The sequence below is a fragment of the Tachysurus vachellii genome, chromosome 9 (assembly GCF_030014155.1).
Source record: "Tachysurus vachellii isolate PV-2020 chromosome 9, HZAU_Pvac_v1, whole genome shotgun sequence".
Lineage (NCBI taxonomy): Eukaryota > Metazoa > Chordata > Actinopteri > Siluriformes > Bagridae > Tachysurus > Tachysurus vachellii.
In genome coordinates, this window is record NC_083468.1 from 17,317,714 (window position 1) to 17,343,413 (window position 25,700).

The following is a 25,700-nucleotide window of genomic DNA, read 5'->3' on the forward strand; positions in this document are numbered from 1 at the left end:
TAGAGCAATTCTCTTTGTGTACATATAAGTGGACAAAAAATAACAAAAACAAAATTTGCAGCATATTGTTGTGATAATTATATTATATTAAATACAAATATGCCATGCATTTGGGAACTGTCTTGTTAGCGTAAAGTGATTATATCATAAAATGCATTATAAAAGCAGGACCTTGTGTGTCAGAGACCACCCAAATGACTGAATCACACACTCTAAAATAAATCCCCTTCCCAAGTCAAATACTGCTTTTATATAACACATCGCTTCAGCCTTGAAATAGACTTCAGCGTTTACTTTACTGAGATACTAATTAGAAATAAACACATTGAATAAACATGCTAAGGAGTGGTGAGCTAGGTGAAAGTGCAGGATGTGATTAGTGTGTAGTGATACATGACAAAAGAGGTATTTGCTCAGCTCCAGGTCTGGCACTAATTAGCAGTGTTGGAGTTCTTGCTGTGTGACACCAGGCTTTGGCACTTCACAGCTCAAGACTGTGTGTCCAATCAGTGCAGGCCAGTGTGACTGTTGTTTGTTTACTCTCTCAGTCAGCCGTGGCAGCCATTTGGCAGCTCCCTCAACCAGCGAATCTTAAGCGCTCCCACATTGAGCAGCCTCGGCCTGGTCACACTCACTGGCACATGAAAACATGTTCACAAAATAACACATGCATGCATGCAGGAACGATAAAGGAATATCTGGTGAAGAAACATGGATCAGCCACGATGGAGGAACTTCTTAATGTTAAAAGTTAAATATAATTACTGTAATCGTTTAGAATTCCACACAGAAGTGGACGGGCTCTCGTTTGAGTCTGGTTCCTCTTAAAGTCTTTTCTGGTGTTGTCTCAAGAAGCTTTTCATTGCCACTGTTGCATTTGGCTTGCTTTTTTTTTTAGAGATATAGATCTACATCTGTAGAGTTCTATAAAGCTGCTTTGTGGCTGCTTTGTGGTATATGTCTATTGTTAAAAGTGCTCTACCCATAAAACTGAATGAAATTAAATAGGGTATTTTCATTGAAAAAAGTTGACTACACATCAGGATAGACATCTTTTATTATTAGCACATAACAGGCATAATCTAACAGGTACATTCCAACAGGAAACATGAAGGTTTTAAAGCAAAGCATTCACAGTACATTAGGGAGACAAACAGGATTTGCAAAGCACACATTTTCCCAACAAAAGGGATGCACTATCCATTAAATATCCAGGCACCATATGTCAACATATAGACTTAGATAGATAAATGAAACATTTGACAATCCAGTGATCCCTTTGTGAACCAGTCATTGTGTAGCAATGCAAAATGCATCATCATCATCATAAAATCTCTGTATATACAAAGTGTTCATTATATATATTAACCTTAACTTATCCTCATGCAAGGAGACTTCATTAGTTACATAAATCTTTCTAAAACACCAGGGTTGTTTAATAATCTCCTCCACTGCTCAGCAGCTAAAATGGAGTACCACGATCGCCCTCTACTGACTGGACATGAAACTACACTACAGCAACGCTCAATTCACTTATGGATTCACATGCACACTGAATGCAGCACAGTACAACACTACACTACACTACACTACACTACCCTACCCTACCCTACATTACACGACAATGCACTACACGACTGCCGTTACACAGCACTACAGCTCGCAACTCATAAACACTGCAAAACACTTGGAGTGCAGGTAGATTACAGACAAATGCAAAACTGGATAAAACATCTCAAACAACCACACAGTAAATGAGATAGAGTGTGGGAATAAAACATGTAAAACTGGAGTTTTATGTTTCCAACATTTAACAAGGACACATCATGGGGGAAATTTGTAAAAGGCACTTTGGACAGACTGGAGTTTTAAAGTTCACTCTAAAGTTTTGTGCACAACATGGATAATACAGGAGGCATTTAATACTGTATTGAACATAAATAATATGGGGCTCGCATTTCAAGTAAAAAAAAATCTCACTATAAACTGTTTGGAAATGCTGAGCCTGTGGCAAAAGATTTTTTATGGACATCTGTTTAAGCATAATTCAAACTTGACATCTCTCTCTCTCTCTCTCTCTCACACACACACACACACACACACACACACCATCAATCACACCACCTCTCACACAATATCACACCATCACAAGTGTTTGATAGTGTGCACATGAGCAGCTGATAACGTGTTCGAGAGTTGGACATTGTGTGTCACATGTTTGAATTACAGCCTAAATACCCTGTCATACATTTGTTTATTTTGTCACTATTTAAAGTGAGAGAGTGTATGAATAGGATGAGGGGTAACAGAACTGCAGCATGTAGACATTTACAGTTCATCCAGCTCAATAAAGACACTTCCAGGATTAGATCAATTGAAAAGATTACTGAATGCTGAGTACATTATAAACAGGTTATTGCATGAGACCAAACCACTGAGAGTATAACTGATGTGTTAGGTTCTGATATGCATCTTAAACATAGCATTTGTGTGGTGCTGCAGCATAGCAGTAGTATACAGAGTTACACTGAGCAGCAATGAAGTAAGTGCAATGTCTTTACCACCTCTTAGATATGTTTACTACAGTTGCTGGACTATTAAATATTGTTCAAATAAAGGTGGATTGTATCAGTGCTCAGTAGGATAAATGAGCGAGGCTGGAGTAAGCTTCCACCTGGAGCTGAACGGTGTTGCACATTAGGGAACCGAACAGTAGGACAGAACAGGAGGATAGAGGAGTCATCTGTAGTTGCCATTCACTCTACTGCCATCTGTTCAATATGCTCAGTCAGCAACTTGTATTGTTCTAAAATGGAAAAGGAAAAAAAGAACAAACAAACATGCATTTTTCTTTTACTTTATGCTCAAATCTCACCCTTTCTTCTGAGGATAACCCTACCTATATATTGCCAACTTGAATCAAAGAAATGCTGCTGTAAGCATAAAGACTTCTATTCACAGGATGCTCACAGTGAACATCCTTTCAACACACTTAGAACTGTTTGACTCCATCGTACACAGCTGCAGGAGAGTAATGATTTATAACCTCACTATCCGGTGTCCTCAGCAGGGGTGTTACCAGGCCCTTTCTGCCCAGGCCACTTCTGCCCAGCCCCCCTAAAAAATTATTTGATTAATTATTTTTTGATCGCTTTAGTCCCATTTAAAAACGCATTTGAAGCGGCGACAAGCTGCGTCATGTTTCGGCTCCTCCCCTGAACTGAGTCTGCGTGGATTCAGCGCGTTTTTCAATTCGTAGGGACGCCGAGGAGAGCGAACATCATGGATTGCTATGATATGACATCTGCATTGGTGCAGTTCTTGTAATTGCAGTTTACTGGACCAATGCACAGTTCGGTTTCTCATTCAATGCGTCTTCGCTGCGTTCAGAACTTCAGCCCTTATCACAGTGTGATAGTTGTTTTTTCTTCCAACAAAAATGAAGCGATTAACACTCATGAAAACATACTTTAGAAAACGACCATGACTTATTTTAATTGACCTTTTAAAATGTAAAACATATTATTGTGTATTTCGGCATTACAAATATGCAGAAATGATTAGACACACATCATTATATTGTCTGAAAGCACTAAATGGCAGAGAGAGAAACATCATTCTTTTTTTACAGTGAAATACAGGGAATACAATGGAATAGTGGATTGCAATAAGGTTAGTAGTATACAACCCTACCCTGGGGGCTGAGCCCCCCTAAAATGAAAATTCTAGAATCGCCCCTGGTCCTCAGGAGTCTGGCTTCTCTCAGGACTTCTACCATGTGTCGACTAAAGGAGTTTTTCCTCACTGCTGTCACTTCTGGCTTGCTCATTGGATCTATATCTACAAGCATATTTCTGTAAAAGCTACTTTGTGACATCTCACAGAAGTGAGTACACACCTCACATTTCTGTACATTTTCTATTATATCTTTTCATGTGACAACACTGAAGAAATAACACTTTGCTATAATAAGAGTAGAGAGTGTACAGTGTGCAAAAAAGTGTAAATTTGCTGTCCCCCTCAAAATAACAACACACAGTCATTAATATCTCAACCCCTGTCTTATTGAAAATGTCCAAATTGGGCCCAAAGTATTTTGTGTGGCAACATTATTTTCTAGCACTGCCTCAACTCTCTTGGGAATGGAGTTCACCAGAGCGTCACAGGTTGCCACAGGATTCCTCTTCCACTCCTCCATGACGACATCACAGAGCTGGTGGATGTTAGAGACCTTGCGTTTCTCCACCTTCCGTTTGAGGATGCCCCGCAGATGCTTAACAGGGTTTAGGTCTGGAGACATGCTTGGCCACTCCATCACCTTTACCTTCTTTAACAAGTCAGTGGTTGACTTGGAGGTGTATTTGAGGTTGTTATCATGTTGGAATACTGCCCTGTGGCCAAGTCTCCGAAGGGTGGGGATCATGCGCTGCTTCAGTACAGTATGTCACAGCACATGTTTGCATTTATGGTCCCCTCAATGAACTGTAGCTCCCCAGTGCCTGCAGCACTCATGCAGTCCCAGACCATGACACTCCCATCACAATGCTTGACTGTAGCCAAGACACACTTATCTTTGTACAAACAAATAAGTTTATCTTGGTCTCATCAGAAAACAGGACATGGTTCCAGTAATCCATGTCCTTAGTCTGCTTGTCTTCAGCAAACTGTTTGCAGGCTTTCTTGTGCATCATCTTTAGAAGAGGCTTCCTTCTGAGACGACAGCAGACCAATTTGATTCAGTGTGCGGCGTATGGTCTGAGCTATGACAGGCTGACCCTCCACCCCTTCAACCTCTGGCAGCATTCATTCCCAAACACAACCTCTGGATATCATGCTGACCACGTGCACGCAACTTCTTTGGTCGACCATGACGAAGGCTGTTCTGAGGGAAACCTGTCCTGTTAAACAGCTGTATGATCTTGGCCACCGTGCTGCAGCTCAGTTTCAGGGTCTTGGCAATCTTTTTATAGCCTACGCCATCATTAGCAAATGGCTAATTAGGCCCAATTTGGACATTTTCACTTAGGGGTATACTCACATTTGTGGCCAGCTGTTTAGACATTAATGGCTGTGTGATGAGTTATTTTGAGGGGACAGCAAATTTACACTGTTATACAAGCTGTACACTTACTACTTTACATTATAGCAAAGTGTCATTTCTTCAGTGTTGTCACATTAAAAGATATAATAAAATATTTACAAAAATGTGAGGAGTGTACTCACTTCTGTGAGATACTGTACATTGACTATAAAACTGAATCTCCTAAAGTATCCACAGAAAATAACCAAGTTAATCATTTCATCAAAAGGTTGGTGGAATGCTGCCAGAAGTAAGTAGAGGAAAATATAGAAATTGTGTGTGTGTGTGTGTGTGTGTGTGTATGTTTGTGTATTTGTGGGTCTCACCTTCATTAAGATTTCCAATAACTGCCTGCTTCTTGAGGAACTCATTGCAGAGTTTCTTACTCAATCCAAAGGCGATCATATTATGGGTGAAGGTCCTATAAGCAGACAAACAAAGAAGCAATGATTAATAATAAACAAATGTAAAAGACTATTGAAGAGTTAAAACCCCTCTCTTATTCTTATCCAAAATGTCACCATTCTAAGGATGATCTTTACTCACCCGAGCTGTCCAAAGGTGATGTTTTCTTCAATCCTGGAGCTGTCGTCTTTCTCTTCCTGGGTCATGTGACACCACTTTTCCCTAAGGAGGTTGAGGAGAGAGGTCAAAAGCTCAGGGTTAGAGGTCATTCACAGTTCCAGTGATTTTAGGGAAGCCCAAAAAGGGGGAAATCACAGCCAGGGTATACCACGGCCATGAACTTTTTCTCGTTTAGTGCATTTAAATTCAGAATTAATTTTGTTAAGATTAATTCAATAGTGAGTAATAAGAAAAAAGGTTCATGAGCAATGAAAAACATTGCAAAAGGCCAGACAAATGACACAATAATAGCCTGATATTAGCACCCATGCACACATAATTGAGCAGAGCTTAGTAGCAGTTTTTTCAGGATTAACTCTATTGTTTTGTGGTTAGATTCAGTCAGGGTTAATAACTAAACAACATGAAGTAAAATGTGTTCAGCAAAATAAAAAATAAGCAGAATTCCTCTGAGGTGTCATCCAAATTCCTTAAAAACCTGCAATGCTAGTTTTGTAATAGCTAACAAAACCTTTACTCCTTATAATCTCCCTATATCTTCTTATGAATCGAAGATCTTAAACACTTCTCATTTAGTTAGTTAGATAGTTATTTAGTTGTGTGGTAATACTTCCAGGTTGCTGATCTGATTCTAGCATGTGTCTGTTCCATTAAATTTTCTATTTGGCCTTAGAAGGTTAGTATTTCCAAAAGTTGTAGGAAATTGTCCATAAAATAAAAGGACACGTAGCATGCAGATGACCTGCACAGTACGCAGCAAACATGCAACTACAAGTTAGCGCATGATCCAAAAAAAATGCACAAAGGAAAAGCAGAGGCCAGAGACAGAAGCCCAGACACTACTATTCAGAAATCATGGCCTCAGGATCCAAATCTATTACTGAAGCATTCCTTTAATCCTCCATAAATGCACATATGCACATAACATGTTCAGTGTCAGTGAGCACTGGTGTATTCATTTAAGAATGTCAAGTGCGAGCAAAGGAAGGACAGTTTAAATGTGATATGTAATGGACCATTTAAAAAATATTCTGAGCTAGAGAGACACTAATGCAGTTTCATAGAATAGCCTCAACATCCATGCTAACAGCATGAGGACATTTTATCTACTACTTTGCTAACGTTTGATTTTGCTCAGAATAACACCTTGCCGGTCACTGTCAATTCAAACAAAAATGAAAAGACTTCTTCCAGGAAATTCAGACGATGCTCAACTTCCTGTTGAACATGTGACTTGTGAACTATTCCGAATATTTCATAGGGGAGAATGTTTTCAGGTAACATTGTTGCGTAAAAGCTGTGGAGCTAAAATGTGGAGTTTCCATAACTCCAATGTTTCCAATGTTTTTTTAAAGTGATAATAAAGTTTCTATTTCTGTTAATATATTTGCAAATGTACTAAATACATGAGACAACCTAATTCCCAAATACAACCAGAATTTAGTTCAGTAAGTAGAAACAAAATAAACACTAAGACTCTTCATTTTTAAATATACAAAAATATGAGGCAAGATGGACACTACTACTGTTTGGCTTTTCACTGTTATCAGTTTAGTGCACAACTTCCTGCCAAAAAAAGTCTGATGACTCTGCAGTTTTCTGTGCAACTGTACACTATGAATATCTAAGACAGAGCCTCTTGCTTTACAAGAGATGCACACATCCAAAACTTCCCCTAAACCATTGCTATTTGCTGCGGCTGAACTGAGACTTATTGCTTTCTTTTTTATTTCTCTGTGGCCTTTTTCTGCCTAGTGGTGTCTGGTAGAGCAGACAGAATGAACAACAGACCTCTCGTCTTTCTCCTCCTCAGCTGTCCGCCTGTGTGAGGCAGCAAGGCACATGGAGATAAAGAGTTAAAATTGCATGCAGGAAGAGAAAGAGAGAGAGAGAGAGAGAGAGAGAGAGAGAGGGAGAGAGGTCATTGAGCAGATTGGTGCAGCAGTCTACTATGGGGACAGAGTGAGCTCAGAGAGCAAGGAAAGAATCAGACCGAATGCAAGTATGTAGAAGACACACGCACGCGTACACACACACATGTACACGTACACACACACATTTCGCACTAAGACAGACAATGTACCTAATTACTAGGCACCAAAATCCTCTTCAAACTTGTGCAATCTCATGACCTTAGTCACTAATGCTTGTTCACAAACATCACATGATGTGAAATGTTTATAGAGTCACACCCCAGAATCACACACCTCGTGGCAATTCCAGTTCTCAAAGCCACTGGTTGAACAAACCTGAAGCAACCTGTTTTATTATAACCTTTTATTTTAAATGAGGTGTGTAAAAAAGTCATTGGGTGCAGCATAGCTGGTACATACAAACCCTGTCACTCTTTAATATATTAAGGCAGAAGTAGAATGGAAATTTTACTCAAAATACATGGAATATTTATATTTATTTTATTTATTCGTTTTATTTTTTACAGATACTCTCACCTCGTTGTGGGGGACCTCTTGTTCCTCTCACAGTGCACCGCATCGAAAAAAGCAGCATTCCAAAATCTTAATGTTTGCCTTTGAACAAAAAGATCATATTCCTATGAACAGAGTGGTGTCATATGACCCAACGTGATACACAGGTACTGTTAATAACCCGAAGCTGTTTATTTTCACATAATAGCCTTTCCTGAAATGTTTATCTCTTGTTATAGCACAGCAATTTGCCAATGGCTCTATTTGTAATTAATTACTGAAGTGTGATTTATGTGTTCATGTTCAGTTTACAGTGGTGGTATGTCCGTTCTAGTTACTAGTTACATTATAAGAGCTATAAAATCGTTCCCTCAATCTATTTACTCTCTAGAATGTTACCTTCCAAAACAAAAAAAAACAAAGCCTTTCAGGTGACTGAGAACCTGAAAAGTACAACATCATCAACAACATCTATGATCTTATAACTGGCATTACTTTCAGAGAAAATTAATCAACATCTGCTGAACAATCTGATTTGAGCTTTCAACAGAACATTGGTATAAAAGTGATAACGGCCAGAAACAAATAAGGTTTTATTTTGACCAAACATTACTGAAACAAAACCTCATAAGAATTCATGGACACAGTTTGAACACTCTGCGGCTTTAAAAAAAAACTGAAGACAACAAGTGAATCACGCACCAGATTGGTTGCTGTTTCAGGTGTGTGTACAAGTATATCTTCTCTCCTTTTTTCTTGTCTGGAGATGCAGGTGGTGAAGCTGTAGCAGATGAGAAAACACACATTTACACACACTCATCACACTTGTCTAAGCATTAGTAAGGCACAAGTACTACTCATTAGCTATGAGTTTAAGAGACAAAGCAATCAATTTAAAAAGCAAGAAATTTAGAATTTAAAAATGTGTCTATCAAGATTCACTACAAGCTAAAACATTCGTGGACATGTGCACATGCACTAAAGGCAAATTTATACCAAAAGTGTTACTGGGCTGTTATTTTAGTGGTCTGTCTCAAATGCATCTGTACATAACAAATCTGATCCCAAGTAGCTTTTCAGTCCTTTCACACCTGCTCTGTAACGAATCCTGTCTGTCCTGTTCCTGTATTTTCTTTAAACACATCACACCTTTTTTTAACTTCACTTGTACAATTCAGTAAAGCATAAACACTAATATCTGAAGTTAACCTAAATTTAAACATATATTGTATAGCGTTATGAATGTGCTGCCTATAGCTGAAAAGGTGGACAAAACAGTAGCCCTGGTACAAGTAGACATCATTCATGTCTGGTCTTGTCTTAATTGAACAGTGGTAGACTGGACACATGGACTCATAAACTTGCGGGGAAAAAGTAAAAAATAAACAAAACTAAATCCCTTACTCCTTACTGACTTTAGCAAAACACATTCTTCTCCGTTAGTATATACTGTAGGCTATGTTCAAACATAATGCGGCTCTCTGTGGTGCCACATACTACATTTGTTGGCTACAGTGCAATTTAGCTTGATGTTTGATTGATTTTTTTATGAGGCAGAGCAAAGTTTTCAGAATTAGGTACATGGAGAACTATTGAAACCCTTAAAACAGAGTTACCGGCTTAAACACAACGATCATATATGCATTTATTTCCTGTTATTAATGCAATCAACTAGCTCACTAACTCACCAGCATGTTATTACGTGTTATTAGGCCCCAGCACTTTTTATCATAGCCCGATTAGATTTCTGAGCAACCAAAACATGTGACTGGACAGTGATTTGTCCAGTGAACAAGATCCTCTGAGCTGATAGCATGATACCAATATAACAAACTGAGCAACTAGAGTATAAGCAAACATGCTGTTAGTTCACTGCCCTGCTATCCAATGTTATGTACCAAAGTAAACTGTGTTGTAAATACAGCTGGCCCGACTTTGGCCTAACACGTCACTTCCGTGAATGGAGTGGATTCTATGTAAAATACTGTAGATGAAAGACATGAAACCATCTCTTGACTTCATGAGTTCTAATAACCTTAGTAGATTAAAAAACTTCAATATAAATGATTTACCTGGTTCTTTATGCTTGCTTTCTGTTGGGCTCTCTGACTCTCTGTGGAAAAAACAGTGGGGGAAAAAAGGATGTCTTAAAGAGACCAGGAACTGAGGTGTATTAGTCATGACCCATTTAAGTGCTAGTGATTTGAATATGCAGCCTTTTCAGTGAAATTAGTAAATGAGAGTAATAGTAATGTCTCAGCAAGGGTGCCGCTCCTCACTCATTCTTTCGGGCAGCCGGGCCTCTGAGCTTGCTCTCCAGGCCTCCGAAGAAGCTTTTCATGTCCGTCTTAGCTGTCGTGTTTTTTAACAATTTCTCAGCAATGTCTTTCTTGCCTGAGAGCCAGACCTTGCTGTTGCGCAGATATGAGTCAAAGCCTGCACTCGGCTTCTCCAGGAGCTCTGTAGGTGACAGCTGTGTCTTCCCTGAGAGATGGTGGATTAACATACTAAATGTGATGGCACGTACACACAAACACAGACGCACACAAACACGCACACTCAAACACGCACACACAAACAAGTGCACACAAACACGCACACACACACACACAGTATTCACAGAACAATAGGTGGAGAGGCTAAAACAACTTATTTCCTTTATGTGGCATTTTTAAAAATAATTGTCAAAACATGCCATTGTTTTTCAAATGAATGTAAGGCACTTAAAGACTAGGGTTATGAGATGAGTTAACATGGTATTTAAAAAAACAACAAAGCCACAAATATGGTTTAATAGGGTCAAAAGAAAACATTTTGAAAAAAATACATTGTAAATACACTGTAAATACTAGGTGTATAATATTCCTACATAATCTCCGATTCGTTCAGTGCATGTGTTCTGGGAATTAACAAACACCCGGATTTCTCTAGAAATTGTTTTGATTCAGTTCTAATTTGTGTTGCACTTTTGAGGTTTTCATTTGACCCACTTTCAAATTAAATTCAGGTAAAATACACATGCCCATTCAAGAACACTCCCTTTCTTCCATGTCTTACCGATGTAATAGTAGGTGAAGCACATGGTCATTAAGTGCTTGGCAGGGCTGTAATCATCCATCTGGTAGCATCTGACAGTCGGTTAAAACAGAGGTCAGATGAAGGTCAGGGTAGTAATGCAAAATCAAATTTAACCCACGCACATACTGTACATGTGCAAATATTGACTATAGCGGAAAGCTTCAGGAAATTAACTTGTGGAATGAATGCCAGCAAAGCTGCACGACTGTTTGTCCAAATAAAGCATAAATAAACCCACTATCCGCTCAGTTTGATCATCAGACTCCAATTTAGGACAAACTAACCAAGAGCTAACAGTAATATCATTCATTCTCAACTACACAACGAGACATACAGAGAAGCTGGACCAGAGCACTGATTATTATTCCTGGCATTTCAAAAATAATTATATGCTTCGCTTCCATAAATAATGCTTGTTGAGTTTAAAAACAGAGGGATTATTGCAATATTGCTATTGTAATATGGATCATATACTCAGATGGAGAGGAGAAAACGTGGTGTTACTAAATGTTTATTGAGCCACACAACCAGCAGCTTGTCTCCAGAATCTCAGCCAAGTTGCACAGATTTTCTGAGGATTTTTTTTGCACACTTACTCAAACAGGACGACTGCAAAAGACTGCACCAGTCGGTAAAAGGTCTGCTCAGTCACACACTTTGAGTTGCAGCGCTGAAAGAAACCAAATAATTTTATGCTCATACATGCCAAATATTAGTGGGTCATATATCATATACATCAAATATATCAGCTGCTATGAGGCCAACTACTTGCTTATAACTGGGATATGCATGGAAAGTTTTGAAGTAACAAACACTATATGTTTGTATGTACTCTGTTGGACCTAGTTTACTTGGTAAGAGCTACACAAGTGCTCTAATGTACTGTGTGTATATGCTAAACATAAACTTTTAGACTTGGTCTGAAGAGCTTCTCCCCTCCTCACACCTGCACACTGACGTATTTTGCAAACCACTCCCTTCCCTTGCCGTTTTCTCCACTACACAACTCGCCAAAGCGGGCTTTCTCCTCCTGGTCAAAGTCCTCCCTGAAACAGAGCGGGAGGGTGAAGGTGTGGGGGGTTGAGAGAGAAAACAAAGAGACAGATCAATTAATAAAAATGTTAAAAATAAAATAAAAAGAAATTTCTAATATAGATACGGGGCCTTACTGTTCTTAAAAAAAAAAAGTCCAAACACATCAATATCTTTGATTGTTTGGTTCTTACCCCACACAATTTTTGCTTTTTATTATTGTAAATGCTTAAAAACAGATTTAACTCTATGAGACATTTATGTTATCTTATTCCTCAAACCTTTTTCCCCAGAACATCAGTGGCTGACAATCACATGCCTGCAGTTTCATACTGATTCTGTAGCTAAACACTTTATACCTCCAGGCTCTAAGTGCACAGTTTTAATCTAGGAATCATTTCATCAAAATGTTCACATCCATACAGCATTCAAAAAAGAAAAGAGATGAGAAGAGACTTTAAATTTAAAATCAACATCACTTCCTCACCTTCCGTGAAACAACTTCTCTACATAAGCTTTCATGAATTCTCGCCGTTCCGCTACATCAGCGTCTTCAGCACTGTGATTGGATGATGAAGATGAGCGGCGGGAGTTAGAAGTGTGAGAGGGTGAATCGGTGGCGTCATTCTCACTGTCTGCAGACTCTGTTACATCGCTGTCTTCGGCATCTACCTCTTTTTCGTACACAACTGGTCTTGGGGCCATGGGCTTTGGGAGCTCAGACACAGTATCTGGGACAAGAGGCTCAGCTGATAACAAGTCAGGCGGACCAATGGTTGTGGGTGCGGTCACGTCTGTGCTGGAAGGTATGTCAAAGTCTATGAGGTTTTCCACTGCAGGCCCCTCCATAGTGATACAAGAGGGCAGTAGAGTCTGAACTGATTGCCTTGGTGACACACCTCTTCTTCCTGGTTCACCTCCCAGAAGCTGAACCTGAGAAAGCAATAGAAAGCTCATTATATCATCATACAAGTGTTATTTAAAATAATACATGAATGCTCTGTTTTATGGCTTGTGTTCCTTTATTCCAATAAATTGCCACCGTTTTCAGTGGGTGACTAACACGTTACACAATGCTGAGCACAAGCAAACTAAGCCTCTTAAAAAGATGTCTCAATAAGAAATCTCAACGGTTTCAAAAGTCCATTGCAAAAGCCATGGGTTATTATGTCTGTGGTACATAAAGACAGACAGTATGGTTTCTGCCAGTGTGTTGGTTATATTGACCAAACATATTTTCCAGATTAAATGATGCTTTCAATATCTCCTAAAGTGCACTAGGGCTTGTCCACAGCCATAATAAGAATAAGTCTTGTTTTAAGGAAACATATCATGGTAAGGAAATATGTATTGATAAGAGGATATAAATAGCTTAGACAGTTTCTTCATTTTGTGCATGAGAGCCATCCATTTCCTGTAGAAGTGATGTGAACACCTAATTTGAAACATATGTGTGGAAACTTGGGAAAACACTTCAATTCTGACATTTCATTTGGTAGTAAACACACACACACACACACACGCACTTATAAATAAAATTCTGAATAGCAAAAGCACCTTCAAAAATAATGAAAATTAGTTGAAAGTAAAGCAGCAAACATTATTTCACTGAACAAAGTAAATAATAAACAGTTCACTAACTATATATAAAACAATCCTAAGATCTTCTAAACTATGTTCGTCCTATGTTCTCTAAGCTTCAGAGTGCAGTCATAAACAACACCCCCTTACACTGTCTAGGCAACAGAGGATGGCTCCGGGACTGTACGGTTATATAACGCAGTACTGCAGAAGCGTGACTTGGCTGATGCACAAAAAAACAAAACTGACCAAAGAGAAGGTCTCGGGGCAAAAGCAGCTAATATGGTGTCAGTGTTCATTAAACATGATGCCAAACCTCGTACTGCCCTGTCTCCTCTAAAAACACAGGGTCAAACAGCGTCTACAAACAACACCTTTCAGTAACCCCAATCCTCCATCTCCAGCCCACGGCTCTTTATCCTCTGTCCATCAACGCCTCCATGTTTGTACCCCATTACTACCAGCCCTTGAGATGAGAGGCTAGAGAGTAGGAGTGGGTGTGTGGGTGCCAGATCTGTGGGTTTCTAAGCCAAAAAAAGATCAAAGGAGGACAGTAGATGGAGGGTGAGCAGCAGAGCGAGACAGGGAGAATAGATGGGTGCAGAGTGAACGAGAAACGAAATAGCCTCGGGTGATGGGAGAGAGGGAGGAGGGGTAAATTGGTAGTGTACTCAGCAGCAAGCAAGGTCACAATGTTCAAAAGGCTTTGAAAATAAGGGATTTTCAAAAAATGCTGCTTTCTACATTACCATGGTGATTGCAATCTATCTATCTATCTATCTATCTATCTATCTATCTATCTATCTATCTATCTATCTATCTATGTTTAGCATACAGATTAATTATGTGTACTGATGCTGATAAAACAAACCCTGGTTCATATTTAAGTAGAAAAAAAAAGAGTCATTCGTTGCATTGAACCCTATGCTATGGGCGATGAGAAAATATTTGCTCACCACAGAGAGTTTTATCTTATATAGTGATACATGTACCCTGTTATGCAACACGTTCATTCACTTCCCCTAAGGAAATCCAACTCATTTCATCACTGCCATCGTCAGAGTGTCATAAAAGCAAGAGATTTCAGTCAGTCTGCTATTTTACGCATTCTGGTAGGTAGAGTAACTGTCTAAATACATTTTCAGTCGCGTTACTCTCATGCTTGGTGATGTGTGTGTTGAACGACATATTAACCCCTAACAGAAAGTTTTGCATCAGTGGCTTGAAACTGTATAGGCTGAGGAAAGAAATCGACTGCTTGTTTAAGAATGAAGGGAGTCTTAAGAATTCCAGCAAATGAATGAAGGCTGCTGTCCAGCATCGCTGCTCCATCTGTCCACCAATTCTTCTTGCAATCCAAAAGGAGTTAAGCTATTGTTTTTATGTTGGATGGAGAGAAGTTCGGGTGTACCAAAGGCAATCTGCCAATTTTAATTCTTAATTTAATTATTAAATCTCTGATTACACTTATAGAGTACACTTATTAACTTGTACATTTAAGAAAAAAACAGCCCCTTCTTCTGCGGCATGTGATTACAGACATCCTTTAAGATCCCAGTAAATTTGTTTTCTGAATTTTATAACAGACTGCACAAGGACATGTATTCTGCTTATGTTGTCAGTCTGTGTGATTCAGACTTGTGCAGAAAGTGGAATTACATAAACAAAACCATTCTCCAAAGAGAGCTTAAAGTAATAAGGATAATAATATATTTTGTGTCTGTTATCATGTACATCGATGGTTCACCATTGCTATTACAATGTTGGTAGCCTTCAGTACTGTCAACAAGTGTCATAACAGCTGTATTACGTAGATTTTCTTTTCAAATATTTTCACTATTAAAACTATTTTTGCTCGCTGTCTCCTTTAGACGGGATGAAACTAAATCATGATGTCGTTTGCTGAAAAACGTGCCACATCCTGTGTTCTAAAAACACCCATCTTATATACAGATCTTATTTACACATATTCTGTCTCAGGGTGAACATTTTTCACTCTCCACCACAGGTGTATGCTTTATACTGTAGCATGTGGTGAGAGTTCCTTAATTAGTCAAATTTAATTTAAACTCATTTAAAAGGATCATTTAATGACATAAAGTTGCGGTATGTGTGATGTGTGCTTCCTTTCTTATTTTAAGACTGAAGCCAACCTTCATGTTTAGTGTATCTTTCACTCTTGATTTATCAAACTACAGCCTTGAAATAGAAACCACTGTAGCAACAGGGTTTCATGATAAGTCTAAACACTACAGCAGCTGGGCACACATCAGAGCAGCAACCCAAGGACAAGATTTAAGATAAACGAAAAAAGGATTATGTCTGGGACGGAAGTTCACTTCAGCGAGTATGTTGGCTACAATTGTTAATCGATGCACTTCGACACTTCCTGCATGAATAGTGAAGTAATTCCCAAACAGGAAAAGCACAGGGGAGGAGGGATTTTCCTGTTCTGAGTTTTGAGAACATGTACTTTCCTTCCCAAGGCAAATGTTCATTACAATCTCAACAAGTTGTTCAGTAATAGCATAGACAGACCAAAACCTACATTTAAACCAACAGATTCATCAAAGAAGAATGTAGAATTTTACAGAAAAGATGTAGCTCTACTTAACCCCTAATTTTATGGATCCTGGGAACACTGGGTACCAGGAAAGGCAACCCACTGAACAGGACAGCCATAAGTATGAATAAGTTGTGGGATGTGACTAGATTTGAACAGATGAATCAGAAAATCTAAATGGACTGAATGCATTTATCTGTATACCTGAAAACTGAATTTGTAAATCTAAATAAATGTAATTGATGCTTCATATATATTATTTAAGGGAATGTAATAAAATGACACTGAATTTCAGATAAGTTCATTAAAAACAAATTTGCACAGACATATGTGCTTATTGATGTAATATATTTCGGTATTACATTTACAGCATTTAGCAGACACTCTTATCCAGAGTGCCTTACATTTTTATTTGTTTATACACCTGAGCAATTGAGAGTTAAGGGCCTTGCTCAGGGGCCCTGCAGTGGCAACTTGGTGGACCTGGGATCCGAACCCATGACCTTCCGAGTAGTAGTCGAACACCTTAACCACATCCCAGTATTATTTGCTGGTCAACAAATTTCTATTCAACTTAAATGGCATTTATTAAGAATTCAAAGGTTTACGGAAACAAAATAAGGACCCGTCCATAATGATGTGAAACCCCACCCATAATACTATGAAACCCCGCCCACAATGCTGTGAAACCTCCTTCCGTTGTAAACAACACAATCTACGTATATGCTGTTATAGAAGGGCATTAAACAAGACATGCATCATATATAGCTAACACAAGTGGAAACAGAAAAGGCTGTGGTTTATGTGTAAGTTACCTCTGAACATCCTGGTCGTGTTCAGCTGTCTCACTAATTCAGCTGAGTAAACTGAGTAAAATGCAATCCGGTGCAAAACAAAAATGACAACATACACCAGAGCAAACTATGTGTTTTTGTGTAACCGATGCGTTTCGCTTTCTCACTAAGGTTGAATAGGTGAAACTTACCCGAAGTCAGGTGAAGCTGCGTATCGTTTTCTCGGCAGCGTCTACGTTTGTCTCAGTAGTCAAGGCGCACGCATGCGCAGTACGCTCGATCGCTTAGGAGGACGGGAATCCAATGACGCCAGCAAATCACGTGACGCTCGTGCACAGAGCGTGTTTGTTTACCACGACTTTTGGGGAAGAATCGCGGTGTTTCCTCACTATTCCCTACCGTTATTTCTCTCCGTCTCCCCCCTAACATCAGTAGTTAACTCAGGGAAATGTTAAAAGGATCATATATTGTGCTTTTCTCACGTCGTTACCAATAACTCTCCCACACAAACACGTGACTGGGGTGAAAAATAATGAAAAAAAATAATAAATGACGGAGTTGGTAGAATCACAAGGGATTATTTTCATATAACAGCATGAAACAGTTTTAATCCTGTTACACAACAACGATTTGCCAACTGTTATATTTTTTATTTATTGAAGAACGACGTTATTTTTTTATCTGTTTATAATTACATCAACAACTTTCCATAAGACACAAAACTAAATAATCCTTTTGTCTTGAAGTTATAAGACAAATAATTAACTTTGTTACCCTAAAACCCAAAATGCAATGTTCTACAGTACAGTACATCCCCCATATGTTCCTGGTGGCAGAGATAAAAACAACTGGATCTGTAGACTTCTGCCATAAATATTAAATAAATATCCCATACAGAAAAAATTACACTATCTCTGATTTTTTTTTTGTTATAAAGAAATTTAATCGATTCAGATAATTATTATAATTGGATTATGCAGAGCATCCACATTCCAAATTTCTGTGAATTAGACATTACAACACAATCAGAAAATAAAAACAAGACACTTGTGAATGCTTCCAGAAATATATAATATGACGTGATAATTTGAAACCAATTTTTTAGTAGAAATCAAATTAAAAAAAGATTTTAAAAGTAGTAGATATGCTTCTCAGGCTGTATGTAGTGCAGAAATCTTCTGAGGCAGCTCCACAGTGAAGAAGTGCAATTGGTCCTGTCTGAGTCCTTGTCCCTCTGTTTGTTTCAATCCCAGTGTCAAATACTTATTAGAGGCGTCATAGAGGGGCCAGTTTACCAGACCAGGTCCATTGGGTGAGCTATGAGACAAATAAACAAGGTTAGGACTATTTCTGTATGTATTAGGCACGGAAACAAGAACAAATCATCTAACCTATTAGTTAATATTCTACACATAATAGTTTATTCTTTAAAATATATTTTGTTACTGTTGCCTAAATTACATAAAATATTTGTTTCACTACAGTTCAGTTTTATTCTCACTACTCTACAAACAATTTTAGACTATAGAAAATCACAGTTTTCAAGAAGTTTTATTTCCTAAACATAAATTGTTCTAATTTTCTAAACTATTTTAATTTACCAGTCAGAATTTGAGAAAAAAGTTTAAAAAGTTTTTTAAATGATCATTTCATGGTTAATCATGTTAAAACAATTGTGTCATAATGTTCACTGTTTTTCCTAACTAGAAACATTACATAAGCAACTTTTTAAGAACATCATAGGGATATCATTTTAATTACCTTACAGCCCATTACCTCTTCAAATACATTACTTAACATAGTTTGTTTGTTAGCTGCCAGCACTCTCTGGTTAGATGACCTGAACTACAATTTGTGTGCTTTTTCAGCCTCACCCTGTGCGAACAAAGTTGGCCCAGTATCCCATTATTGTTTTACACAGCTGATTTTCTTCCTCAGTTATTGTGCCTGGTGGTGAAGTAGTAAATCACTGTTAGCTTAAATAATATGCAGTCATTATAATAATTATCATCATTGTAATGGCTATACAACACATATAACAAAAACTTGAGCTTCTCAATTAAAAATGACATAGAAATGAAATTCAGTTGCTTTGTTTTCGGATTGGTTTACAGTCACCAGTTTACTACTGAGGTCTATTACATGTGTACCTGTTACTGTAATATGGTTATTCCAAAAGCAGGCTCCAAAAACAAAGACAAGATCATCTGCATGATCAGCTTTCACAAAGCTCGGTCTGCTGTCTTTAAAAATATTGGGACGATGCTGAAATTCATACATGTACACGTTTGCTCCAGCATCTGTTAGAGAACAAGAAACAGTTAGAGAAGGTAAACTGACTTCATCATCTGTATCATCAAGCTGTGGGCTTGGAAAGCATTTTTAATGAATCTCACCTCTATGATAATCAGCCACCTTTAGCACTGGGAACACCATGAAAAGATCCCCGATCATGTGGGTAAACTCATCTCTTATATCCTCTGGAGTCTGAGCATGCTTTAGGTATTCATCAATTATCAAATTACTGGCTCCAGAAGTCTAAAAAATATTTTTATGTTTAAAAAGATATGTTTAAAAAGCTGAAGATTCTGTAAAAGGGAATGCAAATAATTCAGACATTACAGTGTAACAGTGGTAACACACACACACACACACACACACACACACACACACACACACACACACACACACACACACACAATCACGCATGCTGAATGCCATGGAAAGTTATGAGGCTTGTGTCCAGCAGAGGGAGACATTTTCTAATAAAATTCCTTGACTCAAATTCATGTTTAGCAAAGTATTTGAAACGGACATTACCGCATTTGGGACCAACTGGTTTACCACCAGAGTCACTGCCTCTCTGTTCATCCCTTTCTCCCACCCTGGAGGTGCAAAAATCTGAAACAGAAAATCGCAGAAACTACTGACAACACTATAACCACTTGCCACCTGCAGCAACAAAGAATGACAGCAGTAATCATTGTTCAGTTCATTTACTCACTCACCAAAGGGAGGATCCAACCAAATTCATGGTTTGTCACACCTATTAGCACTGGAACTTTCTCAAAATTCTTGCTCTTCAAAACCTCCTCTGCTATGTCTGTCAGAAATTCCCCATCCACTGTGGCTCCAAGGAAGATTTTGTGCTATAGGAAATCAGTTGATAACAACAATGATAATAATAATAATAATAATAATAATAATAATAATAATAATAATAATAATAATAATAATAATAATAATTGAAATTCATTCATTCATTTATTCATATTTATTCAAATCTTTGTACAGATCAGGTTTGCTTCTAATCACGTTTCAGAAGTTGTTTAAAAATGTCTAAGACAACTGTAATAATCATAATTTAAAAATATAATTATAATAGAGCTCACCTTTTTAACAGCCTTCATTGCCTTTATCATATCCTCTTCTGTCTTTTCTCTTAAACACTTGACCAGCAGCTCTGAGTTATTATCGCATTCTGTGACATTTGCTATTACCTAAACACACAGTTTGTTTTGATGATTGCACTGTGATGTTCTATAAATGCAGTGCTTGTAAATCAATCCCACATAATAATTTTTAATTTAACTTAATTTTTAATTTTACAGATACTACTTATATTGTGTGCTACATGAGTTGCTTTACTGGGAAGAATATAAATAAAAAACCTTGGCAAAGGCTGTGGTGTCTTTTTTTGAGTAAGGTACCACGGTTGCTGTCCCACTCTGAAAGATGGCTCGATGAAACAGCCCTTTGGCAAGTGGGGAAAGGGTCTGAAAGAGGCAACATCCACAAAAATTGTAAACAATGTAAAATATGTATTTTGTAAACACATATTTTTCAAAATTTTCTGAATTCCCCCATCCATACATTCATCCATCCATTCATTCATCCATCCATCTATTCATCTATTCATCCATGTATGCATCCATCGATTCATCCATTCATCCACCCATCTATCCACCCATGCATTCATCTTTATTCTTCTTTATCCTGGTCAGGGGCATAGACCCAATCTGGAAGCAAGGTGGAAAAAATTATCCCACATGGGACAGAATCCATCACAGGGCACCAAACACACTCACATTCACCTGAGAAACCCATGCAAAGCACAGGCAGTAATTTATTGCTGCACAGGGGGCAATAAGATGAACTCCAGGTCTAATTGGGGACCCTGGAATTGTGAGGCATTGCAAATGTACTGATCTCTTAAATTGTACATACCAGAAGGGAGCTACTGATTGCTCCTGCAGATTCCCCAGCAATAGTGACTGACTGAGGATCTCCACCAAAGCTCTCAATGTTCTGCTGTACCCATTGAAGTGCTGCAATCTGGTCCAGAAAGCCCCAGTTACCTTGGGCATGTTTATCTCCAGTGCTGAGACATATAAAATACCATCCTGAACATCATAAACAGCTCATTGAAATAATGCACACTAAGTGCACTAAGTATATGGAATTTCATATAATAATAATAATAATAATAATAATAATAATAATAATAATAATAATAATAATAATAATAATAATAATAATAATAAATGGAAATATGAATAAATGTAGCAACATTTAATGTATAAATAAAAATACTATGAAAATTTCAATATAAGCAATTTAAATTCACTTGTTCAGTTAAGGTCAATGTGCTTAAGATACATTTGCTGTAGAATAGAAATTTAAACTCACAACATTTGACACTATACTTCTTGACTCATTCTAAATATTTATTTTGCCATTGCATAGTCATATTCATGTTTGCTTATATATGAATACGTGTTAATGGGATTTCATAGCAAAGTCTTACTAATGAAGCTATTTCCCTATAATCCAACACCTAATACTTATTATTATTATTATTATTATTATAATTATTATTATTTACATTTTTGTTCTCAACCCATTTATTATAACTCTGTTAGTTAGCATTCTAATTAGCATGTTTGAGAGGTTTGTTAGAGGTAAAATATTTTACAATGCATGATATTGGAAACTATTCATATACTTTACCCCTGAAATCAGGAGAGCATTTTAAATGTTATGGTGTGTAACTTTCTTACTCCTCAGTTTTATGTTACTCCATATTAATAAACATTATACATAATTAATGTATAATGCACTGTAATAATGCACTCACTGAACATATTATTAGGAACACATGCAGCCCTGCTCATTTCCTACACAATTATCAATTTGGCTAAAATGGTCTATTGAGGGGGCACGGTGGCTTAGTGGTTAGCACGTTCGCCTCACACCTCGAGGGTTGGGGGTTCGATTCCTGCCTCTGCCTTGTGTGTGAGTTTGCATGTTCTCCCCGTGCCTCGGGGGTTTCCTCCGGGTACTCCGGTTTCCTCCCCCGGTCCAAAGACATGCATGGTAGGTTGATTGGCATCTCTGGAAAATTGTCCGTAGTGTGTGATTGCGTGAGTGAATGAGAGTGTGTGTGTGCTCTGCGATGGGTTGGCACTACGTCCAGGGTGTATCCTGCCTTGATGCCCAATGACTCCTGAGATAGGCACAGGCTCCCCGTGACCCGAGGTAGTTCGGATAAGCGGTAGAAAATGAGTGAGTGAGTGGTCTATTGAGGTCAGGTGATGTTTTTGTGATCTTCAACAGTTTAGTTTCAGAAGCCTGTGAATGCTGTGGATGATTTTTGTGCTCACCTTGGTTGCATAGAGTGCTTATTTAAGTTAGTGTGGCCTTTTTTTATGTGAACATAAAAAACATGTGAGCTTTTGATCTGTATCTGCATGCTGTTATGCACTGTGCTGAGTCGATAATTATATGAAAGAGCAGGTGTACTATTAAGCTGGTCTGTGAGCGTAAATCCCCATTGTGAGTAATGTTGGTGAATTAGCTGTGAAAAATGCCATGTATCTCACCTGAAGAAGCCTGTTATGCTGAGCCTATACTGGATGATGACAACAATTATGTTTTCATAGGCTGCCAGCACTGATCCATCATATGAAATAGATCCACCCATATTCAGGCCCCCTCCATGGATCCAGAACATGACCTGAGATTACACACAGAACTGCTCAAAGATTCACATTTAGAAGAATTTGACAGCCAGAAACATACACTATATGGCCAAAAGCATGTAGAAGACCTGACCATCACACACACCATTCCAAACCCATATATAGTTATGTATATATATTAAATGGAGCTTTTCACTAGATTTCGAAGCGTGGCTGTGGAGATTTGGCAACAAGAGCATTAGTGTGGTCGGGTACTGATGTTGGGTGAGAAGACCAGTTACACATTTAGCATTGCAGTTTATCCTAAAGCTGTTAATTGAGGATGAATTCCGGGCTCTGTGCAAATCAATTGAGATCTTCCACTCCAACCTCAGCAAAGCATATGTTGATGAAGCTTGCTTTGTTCCAATGGCATTGTCATGCTAGAACTGGTTTAGGACTCTTAGTTCCAGTGAAGGGAAATCTTAATGTTAAATCATACATAGAAATTCTAGACAGTTGTGTGCCTCCAACTATGTGGAAATAATTTTGGGAAAAATTAGCCGGAAAATCTATAAAACCCTCTTTATATATCTTTGATATCTTTATATTTCTTGACTAACACTGCCAATCTGAGACTAGTGAAAAGACCTCTGGATGTTTACTTTTAGCCTTATTGCCATTGAAGTTTTGACTGAACAAGAGTGCAAAGGACAAAGTTACTGGAACAGTCAACAGCTTTTATTTACTGTGTAGATACAGCAAACATCAGTTGCATTTCTTGATATCTAATGAAACACATAGAAATAATTGATGTAGTCAGTGAATACGTGTATCTGATTACTGTACTCACGGGTAACTTTTCTGATGCTAGGCGTTGAGAAGGAGTATACACGTTTAGGTAAAGACAGTCCTCTGAGACAGACGTAAGAGTGAAATTCATGGACATAAATTCTGACACCAACTTAATGTCATCTGGGTCCTGAAGACATCTTTGTCACGTTAATATAAGTCAGGAAAAAAAGGCAAGAATAAAGACAAAACCAACTGAAAGAGTTATCAAACTGGGTGAGGATATGGGTTGTAGTTGTTATAGGAGTTCAAAATAATAGTTTTTATAATAGTAATTATAATAATAGTAAACGAAAAGTAGAGAACTTCTAATAGAAATGCAGCACAAAGTATGGCATAAGCACCTTTTAGGCATTTCAGAAACTTGGCTAGATAAAATAAATCAGGTTTATAAGTATTATTAATAAGAACACATATAGATTCAGAAAATGTGGTGCTATATGATTTTTTTAAATGTTTTTTTTTTTAAACATTGGCTTTCTAGAGAAATTCTGAACATCTGAACACACTGTATATCATCAAAGAGAAAAATGTCTTATATTACAACTAGTGGACCAAACTCACATGTTAGAGTGCTGTGTGCCATCTCTCACCCCCTCCCAGGGTTCAACAGGTTGGGGGGCTGCCAGACGGAGAGGGCCCACGGGTGGCTGAGCATAAGGAATGGACAGATACTGTTCCACTACTTTATCCAAGCCTCTTACTGTTATGTACTTGCCACGAACACTGCCGTGTTTCAGAACAATCACAGGACCAGAATCTGCACAGAGCAAGGAGGTCACTAATCGGTAAAAAGAGTCTACATACAAATCAGTACTTAGATAAATTCGATGAAATGTAGACATAGACAAATTAGAGCTAAAAAGAAAAAAAATGCTACACTAGATTTAATTTGTGCAGTATGCTCCAGGTAAGTTATATAAAGGGAATGTTTTGTGTTTCAATATACTCTTTTGTTCATTTTCATTCAGCAACTCATATGAGATCATATTAAATGAATGACTAATCATTTTCAGATTAAACCTACTTAACATTCTTAAACATCAACAAGAAGTGCAAACTATGTATGTCTATGTATTTATATTGCACCATTTTCTGTTCCCACAAAAAATAAGCAAAACAAGCAAAGGAAATGCAGCCTATTACTTCTTATTTTTTATATAACACAAATTCATACCTGTTTGAGTTGGTGCCGTCCAAACAGAGGCAGCAGCCAAACACAGAATGAGCAGGGCTCTCATCTTTGCAGCTCCACAGAGAGAACCTGGGAGAGACAGAATGCTCAGACCAATAAATAGTACCCACACACGCCCACGCAGGCTCACATATTCATTTAAGCACTAATTCACATGCACAAGTAATCACACAGATACATCCACAAACTTGTGCCAGACCATGTACCCTTTAATCTAGTCCTTTTCCACTACAAACGTAATCTGTGTATACAGTGAAGACACGCTCCATTAAAGCAAACACAGTGAAATCTAATCAATATTTAGTACCAGTTTAAAGTTTGGGTATATTTGAGTATACGCCTTCAATACATTTTAAATACTTTTATATTCAGAAATAAAAAAACCCTTAGACCATAGACAAATAGTATATATACATGTTGATGTATAAAAGTGCACACAGCAGCAGTCTGCATTGACAGTTTACCCTTTTGTACAGCCAAGTCAAATTTAGAGTGTCATCTGGACGAGCACAGAAACCCAGGTGTCCAATGTTCATCCAGAAACTTAACCAGAA

At 38.0% G+C, this 25,700-nt stretch overlaps 2 protein-coding genes across 3 annotated transcripts; both read right to left on the reverse strand.

Annotated features, from left to right (window-relative positions):
- Positions 1-1,042: 1,042 nt before the first annotated feature.
- kiaa0513 (KIAA0513 ortholog) lies at positions 1,043-17,444 on the reverse strand. 2 transcript variants are annotated; one of them, XM_060878011.1, is made up of 13 exons: positions 17,331-17,444; positions 12,689-13,134; positions 12,116-12,215; positions 11,766-11,839; positions 11,149-11,219; positions 10,371-10,575; positions 10,164-10,204; positions 8,794-8,872; positions 8,116-8,193; positions 7,457-7,486; positions 5,627-5,707; positions 5,407-5,501; positions 1,043-2,806 (listed from the first exon to the last, which is right to left on the reverse strand). In XM_060878011.1, exons 2-13 carry the CDS (start codon positions 13,048-13,050, stop codon positions 2,757-2,759), a joined length of 1,266 nt encoding a protein of 421 aa, XP_060733994.1. In that variant the 5' UTR covers positions 13,051-13,134; positions 17,331-17,444; the 3' UTR covers positions 1,043-2,756. The 2 variants fall into 2 exon arrangements, with proteins under 2 accessions (XP_060733994.1, XP_060733995.1); XM_060878012.1 differs by lacking the exon at positions 7,457-7,486.
- A 749-nt stretch (positions 17,445-18,193) lies between these two features.
- ces3 (carboxylesterase 3) lies at positions 18,194-25,320 on the reverse strand. The gene is made up of 13 exons (XM_060878013.1): positions 25,129-25,320; positions 24,516-24,711; positions 23,953-24,091; positions 23,022-23,155; positions 21,367-21,520; positions 20,811-20,915; positions 20,532-20,639; positions 20,148-20,288; positions 19,960-20,040; positions 19,536-19,677; positions 19,290-19,439; positions 19,014-19,086; positions 18,194-18,456 (listed from the first exon to the last, which is right to left on the reverse strand). The coding sequence occupies exons 1-13, from the start codon at positions 25,190-25,192 to the stop codon at positions 18,291-18,293; spliced, it is 1,653 nt and encodes a 550-aa protein (XP_060733996.1). The 5' UTR covers positions 25,193-25,320; the 3' UTR covers positions 18,194-18,290.
- Between the last annotated feature and the right edge of the window lie 380 nt (positions 25,321-25,700).

Coding starts and splice junctions, on each gene's coding strand:
- kiaa0513 (XM_060878011.1), bottom strand. CDS start 13,050: ATGGAGGGGCCTGCAGTGGAAAACCTCATAGACTTTGACATACCTTCC. Junction 10,576..11,148: donor CTTCACCTACTATTACATCG/GTAAGACATGGA, acceptor ACCATCTCTCAG/GGAAGACACAGCTGTCACCT. Junction 5,708..7,456: donor GAGGAGGAGAAAGACGAGAG/GTCTGTTGTTCA, acceptor CAACCTCCTTAG/GGAAAAGTGGTGTCACATGA.
- ces3 (XM_060878013.1), bottom strand. CDS start 25,192: ATGAGAGCCCTGCTCATTCTGTGTTTGGCTGCTGCCTCTGTTTGGACG. Junction 19,440..19,535: donor GGTGGCTGATTATCATAGAG/GTGAGATTCATT, acceptor GTTCTCTAACAG/ATGCTGGAGCAAACGTGTAC. Junction 19,087..19,289: donor TAACCATATTACAGTAACAG/GTACACATGTAA, acceptor CTTCACCACCAG/GCACAATAACTGAGGAAGAA.